Genomic DNA, 27,665 nt, shown 5'->3' on the forward strand with positions numbered 1-27,665 from the left:
GGAGTGGTCAGGGAAAAGGGATACCTGAGCGAAGCCAGGCAAAATATATACACACACACACACACACACACACTCAAATTCTGTTTTTAATGGTAACAGCCTGCTTTTTTTATTTTTACCAATTAAATTAACTCCTCAGGCACAATATTTTAAAATATGAGATCATTATATAATTCTCAGTATAGATGCCAGAACTGTTTTCTGCCTAATTTTTAATACTGTTATGCCCATGAGGTAACACTTCTGTGTTTGAACATGTGTTTCCGAAGCAGTAGGTATTAGATTTTAGTCATGAGGCTCATTTATCCCCTCACCTCTGCCACATCCACCCGTACACAAATAGAACAGTCACAACACAACACACACTCACATCTGAACACGTGTGCATATATTGTGCATTAGCCTGATATAAGAGAGAATTTACTTACTGTGCTTGCTAGAAGGTACTGGAAAACACTCTCCCACAGAGTTTACAACCTGGAATGAAGCAGGCATAACCCTCTTTGAAGCCAAAGCAGGGTCCTAGGTTACCTTTAAGACATGTCTTTAGCTATAATTCTAAGATTAACAGTGTCCTGAGTGGTTTCATGAGTCAATGCTTAAGGAAGCGCATTGATAATAGACTTGTCTAATCAGGCGTCCCTCCAGGCAGAAATAAAAGGGGAGAAAACAATGTCGTTCTATGAGGCATTTGGGAGTTATTGTTTATTTTTTTTACAAATAGCATTTTATTCTTTTTTTTAATATATTTTATTGATTTTTTACAGAGTGGAAGAGAGAGGGATAGAAAGTTAGAAACATCGATGAGAGAGAGACATTGATCAGCTGCCTCCTGCACGCCCCCTACTGGGGATGTGCCCGCAACCCAGGTACATGCCCTTAACCGGAATCGAACCTGGGACCCTTCAGTCTGCAGGCCGATGCTCTATCCACTGAGCCAAACCAGTAGCATTTTAATTGTCCTCTGTAAATTATCCTCTCAGTGTCAAACTGCCTTAGATTTTATCACCACTATAAATACCTACAGTTAGTAAAGAACAAACATATGCTACTAGCTAGACATAATCTCAGTGTCATACAATAGCAAAGGAAATGAAAACATATGTGTATAAAATTTTTTAGGAAAGTGCATATTTATAATTGCATTAAATCATTACCTTTCCTGATAGATTTTGTCAAACCAGCAAAACTTATTTTAACAGAACAAACTCAGTTTTCCTGGCTGTTACTATTTATATACTGTTATACTCATTGAATAAGAACACTTTTTGAATGCTTTTTTAGAAGCTCATTTTTAGCTGAAATGACAGATTCTGTGCAGCTTTGAGAAAAATGTAATGATTTTTGAGGAAAGGTGTTTCCTCTACAGGTGTGACATTACCAGGGCAGCAATAATTTTTCATTCCTGTGGCCAGGTTTCTTTTAAATTTCACCTAAAGTGTTATTGTGCCTTTAAAGTCACCTTTAAGATGAAATGCTCACATTATCCATATTTATCTTAAACAGAGTTCAGTTTCTTTCTCTGGTCTATGTTATGATTCTGCTCAATTCACTGATGTCTTCTGAGACTAGTCTGACCAGAGCTGGAGTATTTCTGCCTCTAGCTTCCTGTGCCTTCTGATCTCAGCTTCCGATTTTTCTCTGGGCTGAAGAAGAGCCAAGACTCAGATGTTCTAGGTGCTTCCCGATATTAGCCGAGTCATCTCTGGAAGATCAGGTTGGTAGGCAGGAGGGAGCAGGTGGGAATTTTGCTGAACCTGTGACTGTTTGTCTAGGAATGCAGACCTGGAGATGACCCTGGAGCGGGCCGTGAGTATGCTCGATGCAGACCACACACCACCTGCCAGGATTTCCGTGGCAGCCACCTTCATACAGCACGAGTGCTTCCAGAAATCCGAAGCACGGAAAAGGGTGAGTAGCATCTTAAGTCCGTTGTGAAACTACATTTCTAGTGGGGGATTATAGTTCAAAAAGGTATGCAGTGAAAACTGAGTTTCTCTCCTACTCCAAACCCCAGCTTACTCCCCATTTCCCGCTTTTTCTCTCACTTGCCCATTCTCTCTACTACTCCCTCTCTCCTTCACTTTCGCTCTCTCCCTCTCTCTGTCTCTCTCTTACCAGTTTCTGGGTATCTTTCCAGAGATACCTTATGCATGTAAAAACAATTATTGGATGGGTTGATTTTGTTTGAAACAAAATCACAAATGGTAGCAGATTATTTACAATGCTCTGTACTTTGTTTTCATTTAATATCTTGGAAATCTTTCATATATATTAGCCCTACTTTATTTTTTTGAACTGCTGCATAGATTTCTGTTGTATAAATACACTGGTTTGTTCATTTTTAAAATACCTTTATTAAGGTGTAGTATAACAAAGTTTTGACATGCTTTGGCACTGTGAAAAATCATCACAATCAAGATAGTATGTCCATTACCTCCAAAGTTTCCTGGTGCCCCTTCGTAATCCATGCATCCCACCCCTCCCCAATCCACTTCCAGACCCTAAGCAACCAATGATTTGCTTTCTGTTACTATAGGTCATAGAGATTTTGTATAATTTTATATAAATGGAATCAGATATTTATTATGTACTAGAGGCCCGGTGCACAAAATTCGTGCACAGGGGAGGAGGGGGAGGAGGGTCCCCTCAGCCCAGACTGCACCCTCTCCAATCCGGGACCCCTTGGGGGATGTCTGACCAGCAGTCGGATATCCCTCTCACAATCCTGGACCGCTGGCTCCTAACCGCTCACCTGCCTGCCTGCCTGATCACCCCTAACTGCCCCCCTCTGCCAGCCTGGTCGCCCCATGCAGCCTGCTGCTCGGTCGTTTGGTCACCCCTCACTAACCCCCTGCCAGCCTGGTCACCCCACACAGCCTGCTGCTCGGTCATTTGGTTATCCCTCACTAACCCCCCTGCTGGCCTGGTCACCCCACGCAGCCTGCTGCTCGGTCGTTTGGTCGCCCCTCACTGCCCCCCCTGCTGACCTGGTCGCCCCATGCTGCCTGCTGGTCAGTCATTTAGTCATCCCTCACTAACCCCCCTGCCGGCCTGGTCGCCCCACCAGCCTGCTGCTCGGTCGTTTGGTCGCCCCTCACTGCCCCCCCTGCTGACCTGGTCGCCCCATGCTGCCTGCTGGTCAGTAATTTAGTCATCCCTCACTAACCCCCATGTCGGCCTGGTCGCCCCCACACAGCCTGCTGGTCAGTTGGTTAGTCATCCCTCACTAACCCCCTGCTGGCCTGGTTGCCCCACGCAGCCACATCATGACCAATTTGCATATTACCCTTTTATTAGTATAGATTATTAGTATAGATGCTATTTTTGTCTGGATTCTTTTACTCAGCATAAATCTTTTGAGATTCATTCATGTATGTATCAAGGAGTAGGCGTAGGGGTGTGTGTGTGTGTGTGTGTGTGTGTGTGTGTGTGTGTGTTGCTGAGTAGCATTTCATTGATGGATATACCATTTAGTTGTAGATGTACATTTGAGTTTGGGCTATTACAAATAAAGCTGCTTATGAACATATTTGTTCAAACATATATTTTCATTTCTTGGGCAAATACCTAGGATGAAATGCTTGGATGATATGGTTTTAGGTGTATGTTTAACTTTTTAAGAAATTACCAAACTGTTTTACAAAGTAGCTGTACCATTTTATATTCCACGAGCAATGTATGAGAGTTCCATTTCCTCCACATGCTAAAATTTGAAATAATGAGTCTTAATTTTAGCCAAAAGTGGTATTTCATTCATTTTAATTTGCACTTCCTAATGACTAATGATAATGAACATCTTTTGACGCACTTATTTGCCATTTGCATATCTTCTTTGGTGAAATGTGTGTTCAAATCTTTTGCCTACTTTTTATTTAGCTGGGTTTTTTTGTTTTCTTATTGAATTTTGATAGTTCTCTATATATTCTGGATATGTTTATTTTTAGATGTGATTTGGAAATATTTTCTCACAGATGTGTTTTGTCTTTTCATTCTCTTAATAGTTTTTAATTTTGATGGAGTCTAATTTATCAATTTCTTTTCCCTTGTAAAGCATGCTTTTCATGGTGTATCAGAAATCTTTCTGTACTCTAAGGTCACAAAAATAAACTCCTATATTTTCTCCTAGAAGTTTTATAAATGTTAGATTTTATAGTTGGTCTATGGTCCATCACCACACAGAGTTGCAAAGTTTTTTCTTGTGATACTTTTAAGATTTACTCTCTTAGCAACTTTCAAATATAAAATACAGTATTACTAATTATAGTTACCATGCTGCACATTAATCCCCATGACTTATTTTATAATTGAAAGTTTGTACCTTTTGACCATTTTCACCCGTTTTACCCATCCCTCAAATACCCACCTCTGGCAACCACCAATCTGTTCTCTGTACCTATAATTTCCTGGGTATTTTGTTTGTTTGCTTTTTAGATTCCACATATAAATGAGATCATATGGTATTTATCTTTTTGTGATTTATTTCACTTTGCATAGTGCACTCAAAATCCATTCATTTTTACACAGTGACAGGATTTCCTTCCTTTTTATGGCTTAATAATATTCATGTTTATTATATATATAATATAAAATGGTATATATAATATACAGTATATGAGTATTATCCTATTCTAGAGGCCCGTTGTACGATATTCATGCAAGAATAGGCCTTCCTTCCCCTGGCTTCACTCCCAGCCGCCCGAGAGCCGGCAAGTCCCCGCTCCTGGCTCGCCCGACAGCCAGCAAGTCCCCGCTCCCTGGCTGCCCGGGAGCCGGCACCTCCTCGCTCCCGGGCCACCTGGAGCTGCAAGTCCTCGCTTCTGTCTGAAGTACCACTACAGTAGCTCCCTCCACCAACCCCCTTCCCCTCATAGCAGGCTTCACTCCGCACCGCTCCACGCCTGCTTATGCAAATTAACCTCCATCTTTGTTGGGTTAATTTGCATACTCACTCTGATTGGCTGTGGGCGTAGCAGAGTGATGGTTAATTTGCATGTTTCTCTTTTATTAGGTAAGATAATAAAAGAGTAATATGCAAATTAACCATCACTCCACTACACCCACCAGCCACACCCACCAGCCAATCAGGAGCGAATATGCAAATAAACCCAACCAAGATGGCTACGGCCACAGAGAGCAGGAGGGAGGCTTGGGTTTCCCCGGCAATGGAGGAAGCCAAGCTTTCCGCCTGCCCTTGCCAGCCCAGGCCTCCACTCAAGGATACAAAGTTTCAATGATAGAAGATACATAAACCCAAACAGAAATGGCAGCAGCCACGGAGCTGGAAAGAGCAGGAGGCTAGGGTTGCCCCCGGTGATGGAGGAAGCCAAGCTTTCCGCACACCCTGGCCAGCCCAGGCCTCCACTTAAGGCTACAAAGTTTCAATTATAGAAGATAAATAAACCCCAGATACCAGGGCCTCCGCTTGGGTCGCCAGGGGGCGTGGCCGGCCGACAAACCACCACAGGCCCCTAGCCCAGGCCGCCCCACGCCCCAAGGGAACCCCCACCCTGATCCGGGACACCCTTCAGGGCAAACCAGCTGGCCCCACCCGTGCACCAGGCCTCTATCCTATCTAATAAAAGAGTAATATGCAAATAGACCATCACTCCAACACACAAGATAGCTGCCCCTATGTGGTCAAAGATCCTGCCCCCATGTGGACACAAGATGGCCACCACAAGATGGCCATCAAGGGAGGGCAGTTGGGAGGGACCAGGCCTGCAGGGGAGGGCAGTTAGGGGTGACCAGGCCAGCAGAGGAGGGAAGTTTGGGGTGACCAGGCCTGCAGGGAAAGGTAGTTGGGAGGGACCCAGGCCTGCAGGGGAGGGCAGTTGGGGGGGACCCAGGCCTGCAGGGGAGAACAGTTTGGGGGGACCAGGCCTGCAGGGGAGGGCAGTTAGGGGTGACCAGGCCTGCAGGGGGAGAGCAGTTAGGGGCAAACAGGCTGGCAGGGGAGCAGTTAGGCATTAATCAGGCTGGCAAGCGAGTGGTTAGGGCAGCCGTGGGCAAACTACGGCCCGTGGGCCGGATCCGGCCCATTCGGCTATTCTATCTGGCCCGCGGAGCCGAAAGAGCAGAGGGTTCTCTTGCTCTCCCCTCCGCTCCTTCACCAGCAGCAGTGTTAACATGGCAACGTCAGGAAACACGGCCGCAGCTCCTTCTTCTGAGTGGGCAGATTTATATCCGCCCATTCAGTAGAAGGAACAACCTCTCAATCTTCCAGAGGCTCCTTGTAATGCCCGCGGACGTGTCCCCCGACATCACCCTGGGAATGCGTAGACACGTTATCATGGTGATGTAGGGAGACACGCCCCTGGAGAGCACAGTATCAGAGCATTAGCTAAAAAAGAGACCAACAACACTGTTCCCACTGAAAAACCTTTCAACCCAGTCTACATTGCCATCTACATCTACGTCCCAGGCATAATTTGGAAGTTGCACTAAAGAAAATGTTTAATTTACTGTTTACACATTTTGTTCTTTTCTATTTGTTTGTTTTAAATTATTTTATTATATTTAAGTTTAATTTGAAAGGCTTTTGTACCTTTCCTTTGTTAGGCAATTTTATTTTGCCTTTGCCATCTTCAATATAAGGTATGTTATTGTGCTATGATTCCTCCATTTTTTGAAGTTTCAAATTATAATAATTAGTGTTTACATTCTTCTTGTTAAAATGTTTGAAATGAATAAAACTATTGAAATAATAAAAAAAAAGACCAGACCCTTTTATGTAATGATGTTTACTTTGAATTTATATTAGTTCACACAAACACTCCATCCATGCTTTTGTTCCGGCCCTCCGGTCCAGTTTAAGAACCCATTGTGGCCCTCGAGTCAAAAAGTTTGCCCACCCCTGGTTTAGGGGTTGATCAGGCTGGCAGGCAGAAGTGGTTAGGGGCAATCAGGAAGGCAGGCAGGCAAGCAGTTGGGAGCCAGCAGTCCTGGATTGTGAGAGGGATGTCCGACTGCCCGTTTAGGCCCGATCCCAGTGGGAGAGGGTGCAGGCTGGGCTGAGGGACCTCCCCTCCCCTGTGCACGAATTTCGTGCACCGGGCCTCTAGTATATTATATATATGTTAAATGTTATGTATAACATTTCTTTATCCAGTCATCTATATGTTAAATATTATATATAATATATGAATATATAACATAAAATCTTATATATCATATATTTTAATATTATATATATGTTAGATGTTATATATATACATATACAGTATATGTACACATATGTATGTACATATACAGTATAGCATTTTCTTTATCCATTCATCTATCAATGGACACTTAGGTTGTTTCCAAAATTTTTTGAAGAAATTATACAGCTATATTTATAAAGGTTACTAATCTGTGGTTTTCTTTTCTTGTAATGTCTTTGTCCAGTTTTGGATTGAAGGTGATACTAGCCTAACACGATAAATTGGAGTGTGTTCTCTGCTCTTCAGTTTTCTGAAAGTTTCATTGTAGTTTTTTTAGACAAGAAGTCTCCTGTCATTCTTATTCTGCCTCTGTACATAATGTGTCTCTGCCTCTCCCCCACCCCATCAAGCCAAGTTGCTTGTAATAGTTTCTGTTTATCACTAGTGTTGAGCAATTTGGTCACAACGTGTCTTGGTGTAGTTTTCTCGTGCTTAGGAGTTCATTCAGCTTAAATTTGTGGATTTCTACTTTTCATCACATTTGGAATTTTGGTTGGAAATGTTTCACCATTATTTTCTCAAATATTTTTTGGCCCTTCGTTGGGAACTCTATTTACATACATATCAGGCTGCTTGAAGTTGTCCCACAGCTCACCCATACTCATTTTTTTTCTCCCCCTGTGTTTCCTTTTGGATAATTTCAATTGCTCTACCTTAAATTCAGTAATCTTCTACAATGTTTAATATGCCATTAATCTTATTCAGTGTATTTTTGTATTTCATAAATTATAGTATAGTTTTCATCTCCAGAAGTTAAATTTGAGTCTTTTTTATATCTTCTATGTCCCTACCTAACTTGTTCCATCTTTCCCCAAGATTTCTGAACATATGGAAGACTGTTTAAATTGCTGCTTAAATGACCTTGTCTGCTAATTCTAATATCTGTGTCCATTCTTGGTGGGTTTCAGTTGATTTATTTTTCTCCTCATTATGGGTCATATATTTCTCCTTCTTTGCATGCCTGGAAATTTCTTATTGAATGCCAGGTATTATGGATTTTATCTTTTTGGATACAGCATATTTTTATTTTTCTGTAAATATTTTTTATCTTTGTTCTAGGCTGCAGTTAAGTTCCTTGAAAACAGTTTGGTCCTTTCAAACCCTGCTTTGGAAATTTGTTTGGTGGGACCAGAGCAGCATTTATTCTAGAACTAACTAGTCCTTCTTATGGCAAGACACTTCTGAGAACTCTACCTAATGCACCATGAATTAGGAGGTTTTCTGGCTAAGTGAGAATAGGAGGGTTTGTGGCCCGTATGTGCAAGAGGAGCTGTTCCCTTAATCCTTTTAGGTGGCTATTTCCCTGGCCTCAGACAGTTTTCTTACACACATGCATTTATTAATACTCTGTTCAATACTAGAGTTTCTTTCTCTGAAGCTCTTCTCTCTGGTACTCTTCCCTGCAAATTACTAGCCTCTTCGTTTTTTCTTAGACTCTGCACTGTCTCCTCAACTCTGCTTGTAGAATTCCACTTATTTCCCTTGATGCACTGCCATCACCTGGAAACTCTCTCCAGGCAATGATCCAAGACAGCAGTGAGGTTCACCTTGCTTGTTTTCCACACATTGAGTCATTTTCCATCATTGCTCCCCACCCGCCCCATGTCCAGTTATTGAAACCATTGTATGCTTTGTCTGTTTTTTTTGTTCATTGTTTCAGGCTGTAGGTAAATTCAGTCCTTTTTACTATTGAGTCATTTTTTATTTTGATAAATAAGTCCTCGCCCAAATTATACAAATTTACACTCCCACCAGTATTGTGAACCATTACTACCCCAGGATGTTATTTCTTGTTTGCTTTTCTGTTAATCTGACAAGCCAAAAAAAAAAAAAAAGAAAGAAAATCATCTCTTTGTAGTAGAATTTTACTATTTTTTTTAAATCAAGACTAATAGTTGGTTAATCAAACAGAGTTACAGAGAAAATGTTTTTTAAAATTATACACGTACACACTTACAAAGTTTGTCATCATCTTTCTTACATAAATGATGTCTTTTATGTATTATTTGCCATTTTTAGTTTCTTTAAAATGAAATAAGAACTTAATGGCACTAATTCCTATGAAATCCTTTTAGAATTTTATATATTGTCTAGTCTTTTAAGTTAATGTTGTCTACAAATAATTACAGAGCTTTTTAGAGTTCTTCACCTTTATATAACCTTTCCAAAGCACTCAGATTAGTTTTCAGAGAGACAGAACTCTTTTCACACTTATATTTCATTCATTTTCAGAATCCAATATAATAAAGAGGTAATATGCAAATTGACCATCACTCTAACACACAAGATGGCCGCCCCCATGTGGTCAAAGTTGGCTGCCACAAGATGGCCGGCAGGGGAGGGCAGTTAGGGGTGATCAGACCAGCAGGGGAGGGCAGTTGGGGGTGACCAGGCCTACAGGGGAGGGCAGTTAGGGGTGACCAGGCCTGCAGGGGAGGGCAGTTAGGGGTGACCAGGCCTGCAGGGGAGGGCAGTTAGGGGTGACCAGGCCTGCAGGGGAAGGCAGTTAGGGGCAAACAGGCTGGCAGGGGAGCAGTTAGGCATCAATCAGGCTGTCAGGGGAGTGGTTAGGGGGTGATCAGGCTGGCAGGCAGAAGCAGTTAGGGGCAATCAGGAAGGCTGGCAGGCGAGCAGTAGGGATCCAGCATTCCTGGATTGTGAGAGGGATGTCCCAGATTGGAGAGGGTGCAGGCTGGGCTGAGGGACACCCCTCCCCTCTTTCACCCCCATGCATGAATTTCGTGCACTGGGCCTCTAGTCAGTAAATAAACTGCATTATTACAATAACCACTACAGTTGAGATAAATACATGGAGAAACAAACCCGAGTTATTCTTGTTAAACACGTAACTCAACCAGTAGAAACAGGAGTGCAAAGCCCAACAAAGAGTTAGCCTACCAGCTTTGATAGTACTCAGGGAATCAGTAGATTTCACAGAGGGAAAAGAAAATGTGGTTAGTCCTGCAAATCAGGTACGTCAAGTCAGACAAAAGCACTTCTAGCTCCAGTTCACTCATGAGATTATAGTCTGAATTTGGCCTAGAGCTGCTGGTGTCTAAAGGCTTGAATGGGGCTGGAGAATCTGCTTCCCAAATGGCTTCTTACATGGCCAGAAAGTTGGTGGTTGTAATTTGCAGCAGAATTGGGCTAAAAATTACTCCTTTTATGGCTAATTCAGGCAAATGGTCATAGGTCAACGCTCAGCCACTAAGCCATACCAGCCGAGCTACATGTTTAAATCTTTTTTATTCCTAATCTTTCAAAACGGGACATTATTATATGTACTTTTTATAATATAGAATTTCATAATATGGAATTACTTGAATTTTCTTTTGTTACCCAAGTTGGGGGCAGATTTCTCCTATCTCTCTTTTATTTTTATTATTTTTTATTTTATTTTATTGATTTTGAGAGAGAGAGAGAAACATCTATGTGAGAGCAAAACATCTATCAGCTGCCTCCTGCACTCCACCTACCCGGGATAGAGCCTGCAACCCATGCATCTACTCTGACCCAGAATTGAATCCAGCAACCCTTTAGGGCACTCAATGACCCCCAACCAACTGAGCCACACCAGCCAGGGTGATTTCCCCTATTTCTTAAATTACTAATTTGATTTTTTTTTTTTTTTGCTTAAATATAGAATAAAAGCTGTGCTTACCTTTTTAACTCTTATTCCTTGATAAGACTAGAACAAAGACTAGTCTTGAGAATAATGAAAACTATATTAAAAACTAAAAACATATGCTTTGTAGAAAATCTAAGAATGGAGATGTTAGAACCCACAAACATTAACAAAGTCCTGCTAATATTAAGCATGATGCTATAGTTTTTAAATTTATGTATAAAAGACAATTATGAGTTGGACATAAAGATCATTTCAGTTCTTAATTTATATGATTAGCACTCCCAGCATTTAACACCGTCCATCACTCTTTTCTTTTTGAAACTTTCTTTTTTTGTTCCAGAGTTTCTGGGTTCTTTTTCCACCTCTCTGGCTCCTTTAGGTTTCCTCTGTGAAAAATTGTTGATTGACCTGTCCTTTAAATACTCGTTAGATGTCTTCCTGGGAGTTTTCATATTCAGCACCATCTTTTGACCTGCCTAATCCATATTCATAGCTTCCATTACTGTGTGATCTAAATGCTGATGACGCGGAACATCTCCAGCCCATATCTCTCCCCTGGGTTCCAAACATGTCCATCTACTTCCTAGCCTTCCCACTAAACTCATCAACCTATCAAAAAATGAACACATGGTCTTTTGCTTTCCTTATCCATTATCCAAACCTCCCTCTATACTTGTTCTCCCTGCTGTGTTGAGGTGGGACACTTGGTGGTTTGAGTATTGGTGCTCAGGAGCCACTCAGGGATGGGTTTGTATCCCAGCACCCTAATTAACAGGGTGAGCTCGAGCAAGATATTTTGCCTCTGTAAGCCTCAGCTTTGCTGCCTGTAAAGTAGAAATAATAGTCCTACTGCGAAGAATTGTTGTGAGATGCAATCAGATAACGGTGCTGTGCCTGCCCAGAATAACAACTCAGAGAAGATTATTTCCTGTGTGTGTGAGTGGTAGTTCACCCAGGTAGTGGTACACATCATCCCTGTCACCATCGTCCCTGTTAATCCAGCTGCCTCCTAATGAATCTCCCTTCCTCCACTCTTATCCACGCCTAATCCGTTCTCCTCACAGCACCCAGGAGACCATCCAATAGCTGCCCTGCTTGTCTGTCTGCAGGATAAGAACAAATTCCTTAATTTAATCTGCAAGACCTTCTTAAACTGGCTTTATTTTATGCTTGTTTTAGATTTCATCACAGAGGCAGTGACTGCCATAACTGTTTTGTAAAGCTAATACAAGTTCATTATAAGAAAAAAAAAAAAAAACATACCCATGGTTCCACTATTATTATCATTTTGATTTTGTTCACTGATTTTTTAAGGCATATATAGGCTGAGGCAAAAGTAGTCTTACAGTTGTTTGCATGGAAAATAATGCAAGAATCTATATATATAAAAGGCTAATATGCTAAGTGTCTGACCATCCGACCGATTGCTATGACGCACACTGACCACCAGGGGACAGACACTCAATGCAGGAGCTGCCAAGCTGCAGTGACTTGGCAGCAGTGGTTCTCGAGTGATGCACCTCGAAACCAGAGAGGAGGGAGCCCCATTCCTCGCGGGGCTGCGCGATTCCACCTTCGGCTGTGGGTTATGTTGTTGCTGGGGCACTGTTGGCCCCGAATCTGGTTTATTGCACACTTGCGTTTTTATTCCACAACCTGTACAACAGCAACTTTGCAGAGTGCCCTCTTGCACTCCAGGATCCCTTGGGGGAAGTCGGAGAGCCGGTTTCAGCCTGATCCCCACAGGCTAGGCTGAGGGACCCCACCTGCCGGAGGGACCCCGCTCACTCCACAGACCCAGGGGAGGGACCGCGGGAGGTTGGCTCCAGGATATGTCCGGCCCATCTCGCCCAGTCCCACCCTGCCGGCCACCTTCTAATTAATTTCCTTTCAATGTGCATGAATCCGTGCACCAGGTCACTAGTTGATAAATAATAAGACAAGAATAAACTGGGTTTCATATACCCACAGCTGTATACCTACTCTTGCCCCACCCTGTATGTACAAAGCTATAATCAAATATGTTACCTTGTCTGTAGGGATTTTTTGTTTTGCTTTTTAAAAGTATGCACAAATATATGTTTGCTGTTTAAAAATATACCAAGTAACAGGCCCCATTCATAATTTAAAACCCCTTCATTTCTCCCAAACCCCCTCATCTCATTCCCTTCTTTATGTCTGTGTTTATTAGTAGAAATGCAAGTATTTTATTCAGCTTTTTTTCAGTAACATTATATCATAAGCATTTTCTCATAACATTAATAGTTTGTAGGCATTTTAATGGTGGCGTATTAGTAGTGATAGTAGTAGGTACCATGCGTCAAGTAATTACTGCATGCCTCGCACACAATTGCTATCTTACACAGTCCTCTTTTGATGGACAAGGGAGCTGTGTCATTGTTCTGCCTCTCCCATGGATACCTACCTCACCATGTGGATATGTGACAATTAATCATTAACCAGTCTTCCCCCATTGTTGGACAATTATGGTTTCTTATTTTTCACTATTATAAATAATGTAGTGACTATCATAGTGTGGTATCATAGTGTCTGCATTTCAAATTGTTTCCTAACTAAGATTTCTGGAGTAGACTCTTCTTACTTTTTAACATAAATTGTCAGTTGCCTTCCTGAAAGGTTATAGTACCAATCTATAGGGAGTGATTAATTCTAAGGGGACAGAAAGGAGAGAACGGAAGTGACATCTCACAGAGGAGGTGACATTTGAGCTGGCTTCTGCAGGATGAGTAGGGCTTTGCCAGAAGAGAGGCAGAGGGGGCCGAGCATCCCTGACAGGAAAGGAAGTGAGAGCAAAGGCACTGGGGCATGAGGGGAGCCCTCACCCCAAGAGAGGCAGTCTGTTCCCTTTGCGGATTTGCCACCAGAAATCCTAATCAGTTAATTATTTTAGAGCTGGCAGGGAAGAGAATCAGAATAGAGTCAAAAGAGAAACTTAAAATTCTAATATGTGATTTTGCCCTTGCATATATTTAGAAACCATCTCAAATGAAAGCTCCTTTGAAGTCCTGAGACATTCGTGTTAGTCTGTTTCTTTTTTCCTTCCCCCGAAGGGAGAACAAATCCCCTGGGGATTTAGTATAACTGGGAAACAGATGTAACCTCTCTGGCTCCAGCTGCTGCCCTGAATTTAAAGGAGCAGGAACAACACATGTGACATTAGACCTGATGTGTATAGGGTTCATGACCAGTGTCCTTCCAGTTCTATGCAATAAGGAGAATATCAGCAGCTTCGTGCATTTGATAAGATTTATATCCATTTGCTTGATAAAAGGGATAAAAGTAACTTTCCTATTGTTAAATGTAGGCTAGATGTCAGACACTAGTGAGTCAAATTCTGCAGTAAAGTAGAGTTGTAGTCGGATTTCAGCATTTATCTGAGCACGGTGTGTCTACAGGTGCTGAAAGCCGAGGGATAGAAGTGGCAGGCTAAGAGAGCGGGTCAGAGAACAGGTCAGAAGGCTGGGAAACAGAAGCCTGCAGCCCGGTCAGAGGTTTCCATGGACCACTTCTCACTAATGCTGTCCTCACGGCTGGAAATGCGGATGGTCAGTAAGCCACCTCAGATCATATTTTGAAGAAGGCAGCTTATGAATTATAAACTAAGTAATAAAATATTTCTAAATCTGCCAAAGTACCTTCAGGACAAATAGCATTTTCCTTTGCATCTGATGTTTATGCTGCTCCTGTGAAGATTTAAAATAGCTGGCATTTGTGATGTTTACAGAGTGAACCACCTCAAAACCTAACTATGAAATAAAATTTGAAGGAATTAGGGAAACGTGAGTTACAGGCTGTTTTTAAATAAATTCTACCTTTCTGCTTTTAAGGAAATATAATAATGGGAATAGATGAAGTGATCCAATAGATAATCAGGTTTCATTGATAGCTAGGAAATGAAATCTTTATCTTTGTCATTGTCATACACATATATTACAATGGCTCTAGACATCGCCTGTCAAAATTGGTGTGGTCCATCTTCCAGTTGTCTCCTGTTCTGCAAATGTCTCCTCTGAAAGGAGCCAGTAAGTGGAAATATGACTCCTCATTACCACCAGTGGAGCCTTAGGGACCAAAAGAGTACTTTCCTTTTAAGGTTCTAGCAAGCTATTGATTGGATAATATTTATAACACTCTTAACATTGTGCTGGCACTTCCTAATGATGGAAGTGGGAGGAGGAGTTATTTTTGTTTTATTATTATTGTGGTGATTATTTAGGTTATTTTATTATTTTGACTTTCATTCCTGCCTTCCTAGTCTTCTTTCCAATCCTAACAAAGGAAGATGTAAAATCGGAAGACTGGATCGTAATAATATTTATCTGTCTGTGGAAGGCAGGCTGGCGTTTGATGAGACACAGGAAATATGAAAACGTGCCCTCCAGGCCAGGTGTGCAGCTCTCACCAAACATGAACCGCTGTGTAATTAGGGCATCATAGGCGATGAACTTCATCTGAAAGGGAAACTCCTGCCCGTTCACAATTTATGTCCTAAAACTGCCTGCATTAAGATGTTGAAAATGACTGGGATCTTTATCAAAAGTTCTTCACCAACTTAAAAATTTTTAAATCACATGCTAATGGAAGCCTATGGGAAAGAAAACTCTTAGTCTGCAACTTAACATTTCTCTGCAGCAACCCTGTGTCCACCTCTTGATTCCTTTCAATAATATTTGCTGCCTAAAACACAAATATCCTTGCTCAGGCTGCCATTACTTGGCTTCTTCTCAAGCAGCCATAGGTTTTGGGATCTAAACCATCTATTTTTCTTCTTACTCCTAGCTCTGGCCCTTTTTCTAATAGGTAGCATGTCCTCTCTTGTGTATTTGTAAAAAAGAAATCTTTTTAAAATAGCACAATAAAAAGTGTAAAGTTATTTTATTTACTTGAATTAAAATGTTTGAGTAATGTATATAAATCTTTTTAAATACTCAAAGCAATCTATATATATAAAAGCCAAGCGACCAGAACACTGGAATGATGGGTCACTATGATGTGCACTGCGGCCGGCCAACCGGCCCGATAGGAGGGCGGCCCCTCCCTCCGGCCGGCCCCAGCCAGATTGGGGGCCCAGCTGGCTGGCCAACCTTCTGTGAACCCTCCCCTCAGCCAGCCCCTCCTCCCAACCAGCCCCACCTCTGATTGGGGGCAGGGCTGGCCGGCTAACCTTCCATGTCCCTTCCCCCCTGCTGGCCCAGCCCAATCAGCCCCCATCGAGGGGGGCCAGCCAGACCCCACCTGTGCACGAATTCATGCACCGGGCCTCTAGTTGATCATAAAAATAGCTTACATTAAGGGTTAATTTGCATTGCTACTATGATTGCCATGGTAAATGAATTTTTATTGCTACCATTGATGAAGGTGATTTCTGTTCAGTTTCTATTGATTATAAAGTTCTGTCCTAGAAAAAAACACTCATGTAATGTGGTGTTCTTCCATAAAACTTCCCTTATTCCTCAAATTCCCAGTTCTCTTCACCTTTCTTATGCTCAAGGCTTTTATCACTTAACTCTTTATATCCACTTCGCTATCACTTATTCACCTTTTATCACTTAATTTTCTCTTTAATTTTTTCATAGGTTTTTGTGTTAACTTCTCTAATTTATTGTAAGCTCCTTGATGAGAGATGCCTGATAGCAGGACTATATTGTACACCACGCATGTCAAACTCGTGGCCCACGGGCATCATGCCTCATTTATTTGGCCCATGTTGGCCTTTGAGTTTGACATGTTTGTTTACACCATGTGCCACACATAGTTGTTGATTGATGGGAGTTATAATCAACTTCATCTGTTCATTCAAATTTCACTGAATGTCTTTAATGCCACATCAAAATCAATACATATGTACAGTATCTGAAATGTACACCCATTTCTCCCCCAGGTCTATCAGCTTCAAGGCATTCCCAAGCTTCTGCACCTCCTAAAAGTTCAGAATGAAGATATTCAGAGAGCTGTGTGTGGGGCCTTGAGAAACTTGGTCTTTGAAGACAATGACAACAAGTTGGAGGTAGCTGAACTCAATGGGGTACCTCGGCTGCTGCAGGTGCTAAAGCAAACCAGAGACTTGGAGACTAAAAAACAAATAACAGGTAGTGTTTATTGAATATTAAAGTGTATAGACAGTGCACCTCAGCCAGATGTGTTACGTCATCTCTTTTTCTTAAGTTTCCTGGGACAAATGACTGATGGGCTCGCTGTTATTTGACAGGTGGCTTTTAAGGAATATTGTCACCTGCTGGCTAAGACCCCAGGTTCAAGTCAAGTTTGAATTCCTTTTCTTCTGAAGAAGAAATTACAGTGAACTTTGTAACGGGGTTTCAATATTGTCCAATATGTCCAAAACATTCTGAAGAAACCCAACAAGAACCACACTCAATTTATTTAATTACTTACTCAATACTCTATTTGCTGAATCTATACAAAGAAAGTAAATTAGTCAAATAGTGTCCTAACGTAGAGGGTCAGTTTAATCAAATTAACCAAAATACCAGTAATTGTATTTCCCAATCCCTCTATCACCTGAGCCCCTCAAAATACCAGCTTCCTAGCCCACCTAGCCCTCCACCCCAAAAAGAGAAAAAGAAAAGAGTGGCTGGATGTGTTTTTCAATTCTGGACTTCCTATATCTGTTCAAATACTGATTTGAACAAAAGAATATCTCCTTTCTACCCAATGTGTTTTACACGAGGAAACTAAAACCCAAAGAAGATAACCCTTTTAATATATAAATCTTTTTTCAATGGTAATAGTTGACTGTTTTTACTTTAAAATGAATCAGTACTTCATAAATGTGGTTTTAAGTTGAATATATTGTCCTTATGCCATCCACACTTTATTATACAACAGCTTTCTTTTTTTCTATAAAACTATTATATCCTCTCTACTTATTTATATCTTAAAATATCACATGTTTTCTATCTTGATGTATTTTAATTTTATAAAACTACAGAAATTGAGTGATCTAGATACCCATTCATTTATTCAGCCAACATGTACAGGGCAGCCTATCAGGGCCAGGCAGTGAAAATCACAGTCCAGAGAGGTGTTGTGGCTTTTATTTTCCAGCCATTAAAACATGAACAATTATGTAATGGTTAGCATTAAAAAAAAAAAAGCCTCACATTTAGAACCTAACATTTTCTTCATTAAAATATAGTAATGAACCACAGGAGAGAATCAGATTATATTGTTTTACAATTAAAAAAAAAATAAAAGACTTCATGAAGGAGGTATGTTTCATTGCAGACCTTAAAAAGGGGATAGCCTTGCCCTGACCGGTTTGGCTCAGTGGATAGAGCGTCGGCCTGCGGACTGAAAGGTCCCAGGTTCGATTCCGGTCTAGGGCATGTACCTTGGTTGTGGGCACATCCCCAGTAGGACGTGTGCAGGAGGCAGCTGATCGATGTTTCTCTCTCATCGATGTTTCTAACTCTCTATCCCTCTCCCTTCCTCTCTGTAAAAAGTCAATAAAATATATTAAAAAAAAAGGGGGGGGATAGCCTTTAGGCTGATGTCTTAAGGGAGAATGAAAGTTATTCCCAGCAAAGTGAACATTACTACTAGCAAAGCAAAGAAACAGAAAGGAACTGCTGGTCATTTAGAGGAAGCTTGGCTAAGAGTGATTGAGGTTAGGGTACTGTGGTTGCTAGAAAGCTTGGGAGGATGTGTGGGTGTGTATCAAGGAAGTGATTCATTGAATCAGACTTCCTCTTCTTTTGTATAGGAAAATAGGAAACTAAGGTCAGACAACATTCTGTGGTATTGCTGCCATGGAAACCATTCAGTCATCTTTAGATCATCTACAGAGCTGATCAGTGGAGTTTGCTTGTGCTAGTCCCAGGACTTCTAATACAAGCCAAACATTCCTACCAGAGGGTGTTCATTATATGTTCATTGAATTGAGCCGGTACTTGAATGTTTGATACAAATCCTTCTAAATAACTCCCTTTAGTTCTATTAGTAGAAAAGTTAAATAAGTGCTTTCCTGGCCTCAGAAATAAATTGTTTACTTAAATAGACATGTTTATATCTTTTGTTGGAAACACAAAGTGAGTAGCCATATATGTGAATCTCTTCTTGTCTACTTCACAGACATCTTTTTATTGAGTTCCTGTTACGTGCTAGTCACTAAGCTTGGGCTTTTCCTTTTCCATGTCTGTTCCTCCTGACAGCTCCAAAAGGTATTATTGACGATTTACATATGATCAATGTGAGGTTCAGGGGGATTAAGTAAATGGCCCAAGGTTACACAGTTAGTAAAGAACAAAGTCCAGATTTGAGTCCAGTTTTATCTGGGTGTTTTGCTCTATCAAAGTGGCTCCCACTGACAGTGATTAATCTTTACTCATCTTTGGGAAGGGGCTGTCTTTGAGAATCTCGGAGGAGAGAGCTCTCCCTCACTTCTCGTTGACCCTCCCTCTCTCCTCTTGTCACTGCCTGGGTGCAAGCCCTTTCCCACTCTCTGTTCTGCTCTTGTGTAGCCTCAGATCCGGCCTCTGTGATTTGGTATCACACATGCCCTGTCTATCCACCACTCTGCTAGTGATTTCTTTCTAAAATGAAAATATTGTCTAATTATGCCCCCCGTTGCCTATGAGGTAAAGTCTGTACTCTGTGCATGCCACACACAGACTTTATTATCTGAGCCTGATGACCTTGGCAGCAGTGTCTCCTCTCGTACCCCTCCAGCCCGAGTTCTGCAATGCCAAAGGATCCACCGGTGTTCCACGTTTCCCTTCCGTCTCGATATCTTTGCCGCTGTTGCCTTGGACTGGCATCCTTTCTACACCTAGAAACCTTCGATAGCTGTCTCAGGCATCACTTCTCTGAAGTATTTTCAAAAGCCATCCCTCTATTTACTTTCAGCCCCTCCCCCTTGATTTTGAAGGAAGAGGCTTCTCTGATCTACCTTTGCATCCTTTAATGTTAGGTTGCCACTCATTTCATGCCTGTTGGTTTATTGCCATAACACTGTGGTACTCATGTAAGATTCTCAGCAACTGTGGATGTCTGACCAAATATTTTACAAAACCACACTTGTGGCCTGGAAATATTTGGATTATACATAAATAAGAGAATCAGGTGTGTTTGCAGATAAGAACTTGATTTTTCTAACCAAGTTATTAATAGAACCTTCAATTTATATGTTCTCTCCTTCTCTCTCTCTCTCTCTCTCTCTCTCTCTCTCTCTCTCTCTCTCAGAGCTTTGTTCCCTATAGAGAATGTCAACTCACTGACCTTTCTGGCATTTTCTGTACCAGCCTCGGAGAGAAGCTCTTTCCTCTTCCAATGAAAAGACTTCAGGATCAAAGATCTCTCCCTAAGAGATTGTTCCCCCTTCCTTACCAGGGAATGTGGTAGTATACTTTGATTGAAATGAGAACAGTACATACTAGTCTCAGAGATTCATTTTCAAGGTCACTGAGGAATGAGCACTGGCTGTCATGTGTAGGGCTCTGCCTTGGATTAAATCAGACAGGTGATAAGATTTAGGGGATTCTTGTCCCGCTTCTGCATATGGCAAGGAAGAGTCAGGGGAAGACTGTCAATGAAATTTGTTGAAAATTTATTTTAACCTCTGTGTATTTTATGGAAATACTTTTTTGGATTGCTGTATTTTCATAAGATATCAAAAACATTTTTCTATAAAATATTTATTGTGCACCTTCTTTAAATAATTGTATATTATTTTTTTCTGCATTTGTAATGTGCAACAAGATACCTTAGGTTTATTTCTAACTTGGTATAAATGGCCTTTGTGGTAATGTAATATCCCAGGTAAAACTTATAAAATTTAGGTGAAAGGAAGGGTATGTCCTTGCAAAGGAGATTGTTTAAAAAAAAAAATCCTCATGCTCTGTGATCACTTTGTGGTTTTGTTGTTGTTGTTGTTTTAAAAAAACAAAGTTAAGCCCTAGTAGGTTTGGCTCAGTGAATACAGTGTTGGCCTATGCACTGAAGGGTCCCAAGTTCAATTCCAGTCTAGGGCACCTAGGTTGCAGGCTTGATCCCCATCCCTGGTCCAAGCGCATAAGGTAGGCAACCAATCGATGTGTCACTCCCTGATCGATGTTTCTCTCTGTCACTCCCTCTCCCTTCCACTCTCTCTAAAAACAATGGAAAAAATATTCTCAAGTGAGGATTAACCAAAAAAACAAAAACAAAAACAAACAAAGTTAAAGACCCCAGTTCTTTTCCTGCTCCCGCTCCCCTTCTCCTGCACTGAAGAGAAGGATTCATTTAATCATAAAATTTGCACATTTTGCTACCTCATTGTCATGCAGACTTAGTGAAATAACTATACTTCCAGTTATATCTGCAAGATATTAAAATATAGGTAATATCTGTAAGATCCCTTTACAGATCACTAGTTAGCTATGTTTTGCAAATATCACAGTTGACAATAAGTTTCTGGATAATGCAGTTATCATTATTGCTAACTATTCAAAGTGTATCTCTTACTAGAATCCAGTTCCCTTTCTTTTTGGCTTGAATAAGAGCTTAGTGATAGAAACAATAGGCAGACCAACTACAACAAAGAACTATAATAATTGAAATTTAGGCACTATGAATAAATTACCCAGAAGTTCAAGGTGAGACAAATGAAAACCTAAACTCTAAATATTATATCAGGGAGTCTAGAATCAGATCATTGAAAGGGACATCTATTCAGGGTATCTAGTCCACTAGTTTCCCAATACCAGAAATGGGAATCATTTTGAAAATATGAATTCTTGAAATTCATCCTGAGATTCTGGCTCAGTCAGTTTGGGGTGTAGCCCAGGAATATGTGGTTCTGATTTGCCACTGGGCTCATTTGGGAACTGCTGGTTGAGTCTAAAACACTGGTTTCAGAATAAAGCCCTCTCATCAATATTTTGGTAAAAGATGAGCTCATTTTTATCAGCTCCGATGATAGAGCTGGATCTTACAAGCAGATCTTTCTGTTTTCTTCAGTGCTCTCTTAGAAGTTTATGCTTTCAGTGAGCCAAAAATCTCCTTCCCAATCATGTCCACTCATTGGTTCTGGTTTCACCTGCTGTAATCACAGAAAATGATTTTTCGCTGTTGAATTTGCATTTCTTCAGTTACTGGAGAACATGCATTCCTATGTATATTAGACTCTAATATCTGTTAACTTTGGGTTAATTTTTCTACTAGGCATTGAATTTTAATAATTTATAAGAACTATGTATTTTAAGAGTATTAACTCTTTGTCTCATATTGTCATATATGTTTTCCCAATTTGTAATTGATCATTTGTTGTTTTTGTGTGTATATGTGTGAGGGTGTGTTATAAGTGTGTATAATCTTGCATCTCTGTTGAGCATTTAAGCTCTTTCCTAGCTTTGTGCCTTACAGAAATTTGGCAGGCATGACATTTCTGTATAATACCCTACATTGAAAATTCAAAAATTATGTGTACTAAAACACCCCAAACCATAGAAATAGCATAGAAATAATAATTGCATGTCAAGCTATAAAGGACATTGAAAGAAAATTCCACTCCCTTTGTTCAAATTAATCTTCCCTGGGTTTTATTGTAGGTGTACTTTTCCTCTGCGTGCCCTGTGTGGTCCTTAAAGAAAAGGAAAGTATTATGCTTCACACTTTTAAGCCTTTAGCAGGGAGAAACTCTTATTTATTTATTGGGGTGATATTGGTTAACAAAGTTAAATGAATTTCAGTGTACAATTCTATAAAACATCATCTGTACATTGTCTTGTGTGTTCACCACTGCAAGTCAAGTCTCCTTCCATCACCACAAGCAGAGACTCTTAACTTGTTTGCTTATCTAGAACAGGAAGCTTTTTTTCCCTTTTCTCTTTTTAACTTTCTTTGGTATCTTAGTAACCAAAACTCTACCTCAGACCTGCCTTTAATTGTTTTCAACCACCTCGGGTTTTATTCTGTCTCTTGCCCTTCCAGGGCCTCTTAAGGTGAAGTGGGAGGAATGAAGTCATTGTGTTGCAAAACCTGTGGCTGAGGGACACTGAGGATGACTAACTCCAGTGCTAGTTTGATCAGGAAGAGACCTCTGCATTAGCCAGAATTCTAGTCCTTACAAGACTCGAGACCCAGTGTCGCCATATCTAATGGAAGCTAAGTGTAGGTTGCAGTGGAAATCTGGTTATTGTTTTAGAAATTAGTCACTTGTACACAGCCAAAGTAAATTGTTTAAACACAGAAGACTGCACTAAGCTTATCATGTTCTAATTGATGAGCCAACTACAAGTGTGGTTGAATAATTACCAAGCTTTAACTGCACAGACTTATTTCAGTCCTTAATGTTAGAGATGATATCACCACATAATTCAGTCAAGACCGCCATCTTGGCTTTTTTTCATAAAGTAGACTGCCCTGTATTCCTATGCTTCCTCTTTCCTTTCATTCAGACAAAGCAGTACCTTTAACCCATAGGCGTTATTGACTGGGCAGTAGGAGAGTGAATGGGCAAAAAAATGAAGATCCCTTCTCTTTCTGTTTCCCCTCTTTCTCCCTTCCTGGATGCTAGTGAGTTAAAGAAGTTTGCTGAGGGTATGAAAGATGGCCAGGCAACTTTATACCTGCTGAGAGTCACTGGAATAGCAAGCAATAGGTATGTAGTCCTTCCACTGAATCAGAAGTATTTGAGCAAAAAACTTATTTTAAAAAATCCTAAATGTATATACCATTTTGTATTCCTTCTCACTACCCAGCTTCAGACTGTCTCACAAATGCCTGGAAAGTACAGTATCTTATTATCTTCATTTTTTCCTGAGTTGGCTTATATGGCCTTTCTCTCTTTAATAGGGGTGTGGAATGGTATGGGGAGAGTTCAGAAAGAAAGGGAAAGTTAAATGAGCAAATGTGATACCCGTCTTAGACCAATTCTCAGGCCATACAAGTTGGCAGACAGATAAAATACTCTTGTCTCTCCTCCGTTGCCAAACTGTAAATATAAGAAATAGGTGAGGTAGCCAGCATAAATTCCAGGAGGACATAAACTCTATCACTGGGTCGGAGTCAATAAATAGCAATTGGTAATATTGATCAGCTTACTGTTGACAGGCATAAGCATAGTTGGAGGCTTTCCTCAGGCCCTTCCTGTGAGTATTGGGAGGCAAATGTGAGGTGGAAGTTGCAGGTCATGAGGAGCAGGAGGCACAGTGGCGTATTCTCTCCATGCATCTAAGGGAGAAAAATAGGACCCTTTGAAAAAGTTGAAGTCAGTTATAATAGGGTCATTGCAAGCCTCCCTCTTGGTAGCTCAGAATTTATTATTTCAGTGAGCTCACCTTATGGTAGGGGCTTAAGAGAAGTGGCAATAAATGTTTAAGGATTTCATTCTCATTCCTGATGAATTTAAATTTGCATAGTTTTATATTATAAGCTCTCTTGCCCTCCCCCTTCTCTATCTATCTATTTTTCAATTGTTCTTATGGATCAGCTTCCATTGCCATCTAATTACCTCTAAATAAGTTGTTTCAATTGGAAAAGGGGCTGTCTCCCTAGCCCCACCCTTTTTGTTTATTACTAATCATAGCCCTAGAAGTGATGGCCTTAACTGATCTTTTCAGCAGTTCTTTTGACCCAATCCTGCACTGTTTTGATTCTAGGTTTGCTGTGGAATTTGTCCTCTAGTGACAAACTCAAGAATCTCATGATAACAGAAGCCTTGGTTATCCTGACTGAGAATATCATCATCCCCTTTTCGGGGTGGCCAGAAGGAGACTACCCCAAAGCGAATGGTTTGCTCGATTTTGATATATTCTACAATGTCACAGGATGCTTAAGGTAATGCCACTCTGCAATCCCTCTCCACCCCACCCCATACACACACACACTCTTTTCTCTATGCACCTTAAATACTGTATTCATGTCTGTCTAAAACTCTACCCTATGACCTGTAAGGAGAAGCTGTAAGAATATAGATCATTCTAACTACTAGAACCACTATGTAGAGACAATGAGAAACTTTCAAATATCAATAGAGTATTGTTTCCAAACCCATTTGATTTCAGAAGCTACCCACTATAGCTCATAAGAGAGCCGACGTCATTTTCAATAGAGAACCCAGGTATCTGATCTGAACACCTAGAAGTCCATGCAGACTGGCCTTCCCCGTCTTACAGGTTTTAAAGCAGTTTTCATGCTATTTTTAATTCACAAAAATCTGCTTTAATGACATGGCTAAAAGACATAATTTTGAACCTGGTGTTTTATTATTTTTATTTTTTATTGAGGTATAGTTGACCTACATATTATTTTCAGGTATATAACATAATGATTTGTTATATGTATTGTGAAATGATCACCACAATAAGTCCAGCTAGCATCCATCACCACATATAGTTGCAGAATATTTTTTCTTGTGATGAGAACTTTTAAGATTTACTCTCAAATATGCAATACAGTTATAATTATAGTCATCATGCAGTACATCACATCCCCAGGACTTATTTCTTTTATATTTTTTCTTATTTATTGATTTGAGAGAGAAAAAAGAAAAAAAAACTGATTTTTTGTTCGACTTATTTATGCATCCATTGGTTGATTCTTGTATGTGCCCTGACTGGGGATCAAACCTGCAAAGTTGGCATATTGGGAGGGTGCTCTAACCAGCTATGCTTACCCAGCCATGGCCTGTATTTGCAACTTTTGGCACCTTTCATAAATGTTGCTAACACCCTCCATCCCCCAACTCCTCTCCCACCTTCAACAGTCTGTTCTCTATACCTATGCTTTCGGTTTTGTTTTGGTTTTTAGATTCCACATATCACTGAGATTAGACAATATTTGCCTTCCTCTGCTTGACTTTTTTCAGTTAGCATAGTGCCCTCAAGGTCCATGCATGTCATCACAAAAGGCAGAATTTCCTTTTTTTTTTATGGCTGAACAATATTCCATTGTGTATGTGTGTGTGTCTGTGTGTGTGTGCATGCGACATTTTCTTTATCCATTCATCCATCTATGGACACTTAGATTGTTTCTAAATCTTGGCTATTATGAATAATGCTGCAGTGAATATGGGGTTTCATATACCTTTTTGAGTAAGTGTTTTAGTTTTCTTCAGATAAATACCCAGAAGTGGAATTACTGGATCATAGGGTAGTTCTCATTTTAATTTTCTGAGGAACCTCCATACTGTCTTCTATAGTGTCTGTACCAACTTAACATTTCTACTAACAGTGCACAAGGGTTCCCTTTTCTCCTCATCCTCCCAACACTTATCTGTTCACATTTTGATGATAATCATTCTAACAGGTGTGAGGTGATAGCTCATTGTGATTTTGATTTTTATTCCTCTGATGATCAGAGATACTGAGCATCTTTTGTTGTTGTTGACTTTTCTTTTGGTGTCAAATCCCAAAAATCATTGCCTAGACCAATGTGAGAGAGGTAGCCTATATTTTCTTCTAAGAGTTTTATGGTTTCAAGTCTTTAATTCACCTTGAATTAATTTTTGTGTCTGGTCCAGTTTTATTCCTTTGCATGTGGCTGTTAGTTTTCCTAGCACCATCGATTGAAGAGACTCTGCTTTCCCCATTGTATATTCTTGACTCTTTATTGTAAATTAATTGACCATATATGGGTGGGTTTATTTCTGAGCTCTCTATTCCGTTCCATTGATCTATTTGTCTGTTTTTATGTCAATTCCTATACTGGTTTTTTTTAATACCATACTGTTTTAATTAATTTAGCTTTATCATTTAGTTTGAAATCAGGAAGTGTGTTACCTTTAACTTTGTTATTCTTTCTCAAGACTGCTTTGGCTAATTGGGGTCTTCTGTGATTCCATACAAATTATAGAATTTTTTTTATTTCTGTGAAAAATGCCATTGGAATTTTTTAATCCTCACCTAAGGATATGATTTTTTTTCATTGATTCTACAGAGAGAGAAAGGCAGAGGGAGAGATAGAGAAACATTGATGTTAGAGTGAAACATTGATCACTGCCTCCTGCACACTCCCCACCAGGGACCAAGCCCACAACCAGGTATATGCCCCAACCAGGAATTGAACAACTCACAACCCTTTGGTGCACAGGACGATGCCCAACCAAATGAGCCACACTGAATTTTGATATGGATTGTATTGAGCCTGTAGATTGCTTTAAGTAGTGTGGACTTAACAATATCAACTGTTCCAACCCACAAGAGTGTGGTATATCTTTCCATCTATGTATGTCTTATTAATTAATGTCTTACAGATTTCACCTTCTTGTTTAAATTTTTTCCTGGGTGTTTTTAAATAGCTATAAGGCAACATTGCCTAAAGGGACAGAATGTCTTGCCAAAAGAACTTACAAAGTAGTTAGTTTGATCAGCATTTCCTAATATTGGGATGAAAAATGCTTGAAATGTTATTTTCCCTTGGGTTGTCAGATGACAACTAAATCAAGAAGAAATAGAGCCCTCGCCAGTTTGATTCAGTGGTTAGAGCGTCAGCCCGAGGACTGAAGGGTCTCTGGTTCAATTTCAGTCACGGGCACATACCTCGATTGCAGGCTCGATCCCTGGACCTGGTCTAGCTGCAAGCGAGAGGCAACCAACCGATGTGTCTCTTTCACATAGATATTTCTCTCTCTAAAAATCCATGGAAAGATTTTCCTTGGGTGAGTCTTAACAAAGAAAAAAAAAAGAAGAAGAACAAGAAGAAGAAGAATAGAAGCACATGCAAAAGGAACAAAAATGCTAGTGTTAACTTCTCTAGATTCATGCATATCAAGCTTTCTCATATTTGAAAATATTCATTGTTCTTATGTTCAAGGATTAAAAGAAATCAGATGGAGGATGTAATAAAAATTAGGCAGCCCCAAGAAGTCAAGA

At 40.4% G+C, this 27,665-nt stretch overlaps 1 protein-coding gene across 1 annotated transcript in view; it reads left to right on the forward strand.

Annotated features, from left to right (window-relative positions):
- Positions 1-27,665, forward strand: part of PKP2 (plakophilin 2) — an 86,931-nt gene that overhangs the window by 23,885 nt on the left and 35,381 nt on the right. The window contains exons 4-6 of the mRNA XM_080663092.1: positions 1,776-1,911; positions 16,736-16,943; positions 24,453-24,630. Coding sequence (XP_080519218.1) covers positions 1,776-1,911; positions 16,736-16,943; positions 24,453-24,630 — 522 coding nt within the window. The remainder of the gene's footprint in view (positions 1-1,775; positions 1,912-16,735; positions 16,944-24,452; positions 24,631-27,665) is intronic.

The sequence above is a fragment of the Plecotus auritus genome, assembly GCF_963455305.1.
Source record: "Plecotus auritus genome assembly, chromosome: 3".
In the NCBI taxonomy this organism is placed as follows: Eukaryota; Metazoa; Chordata; class Mammalia; order Chiroptera; family Vespertilionidae; genus Plecotus; species Plecotus auritus.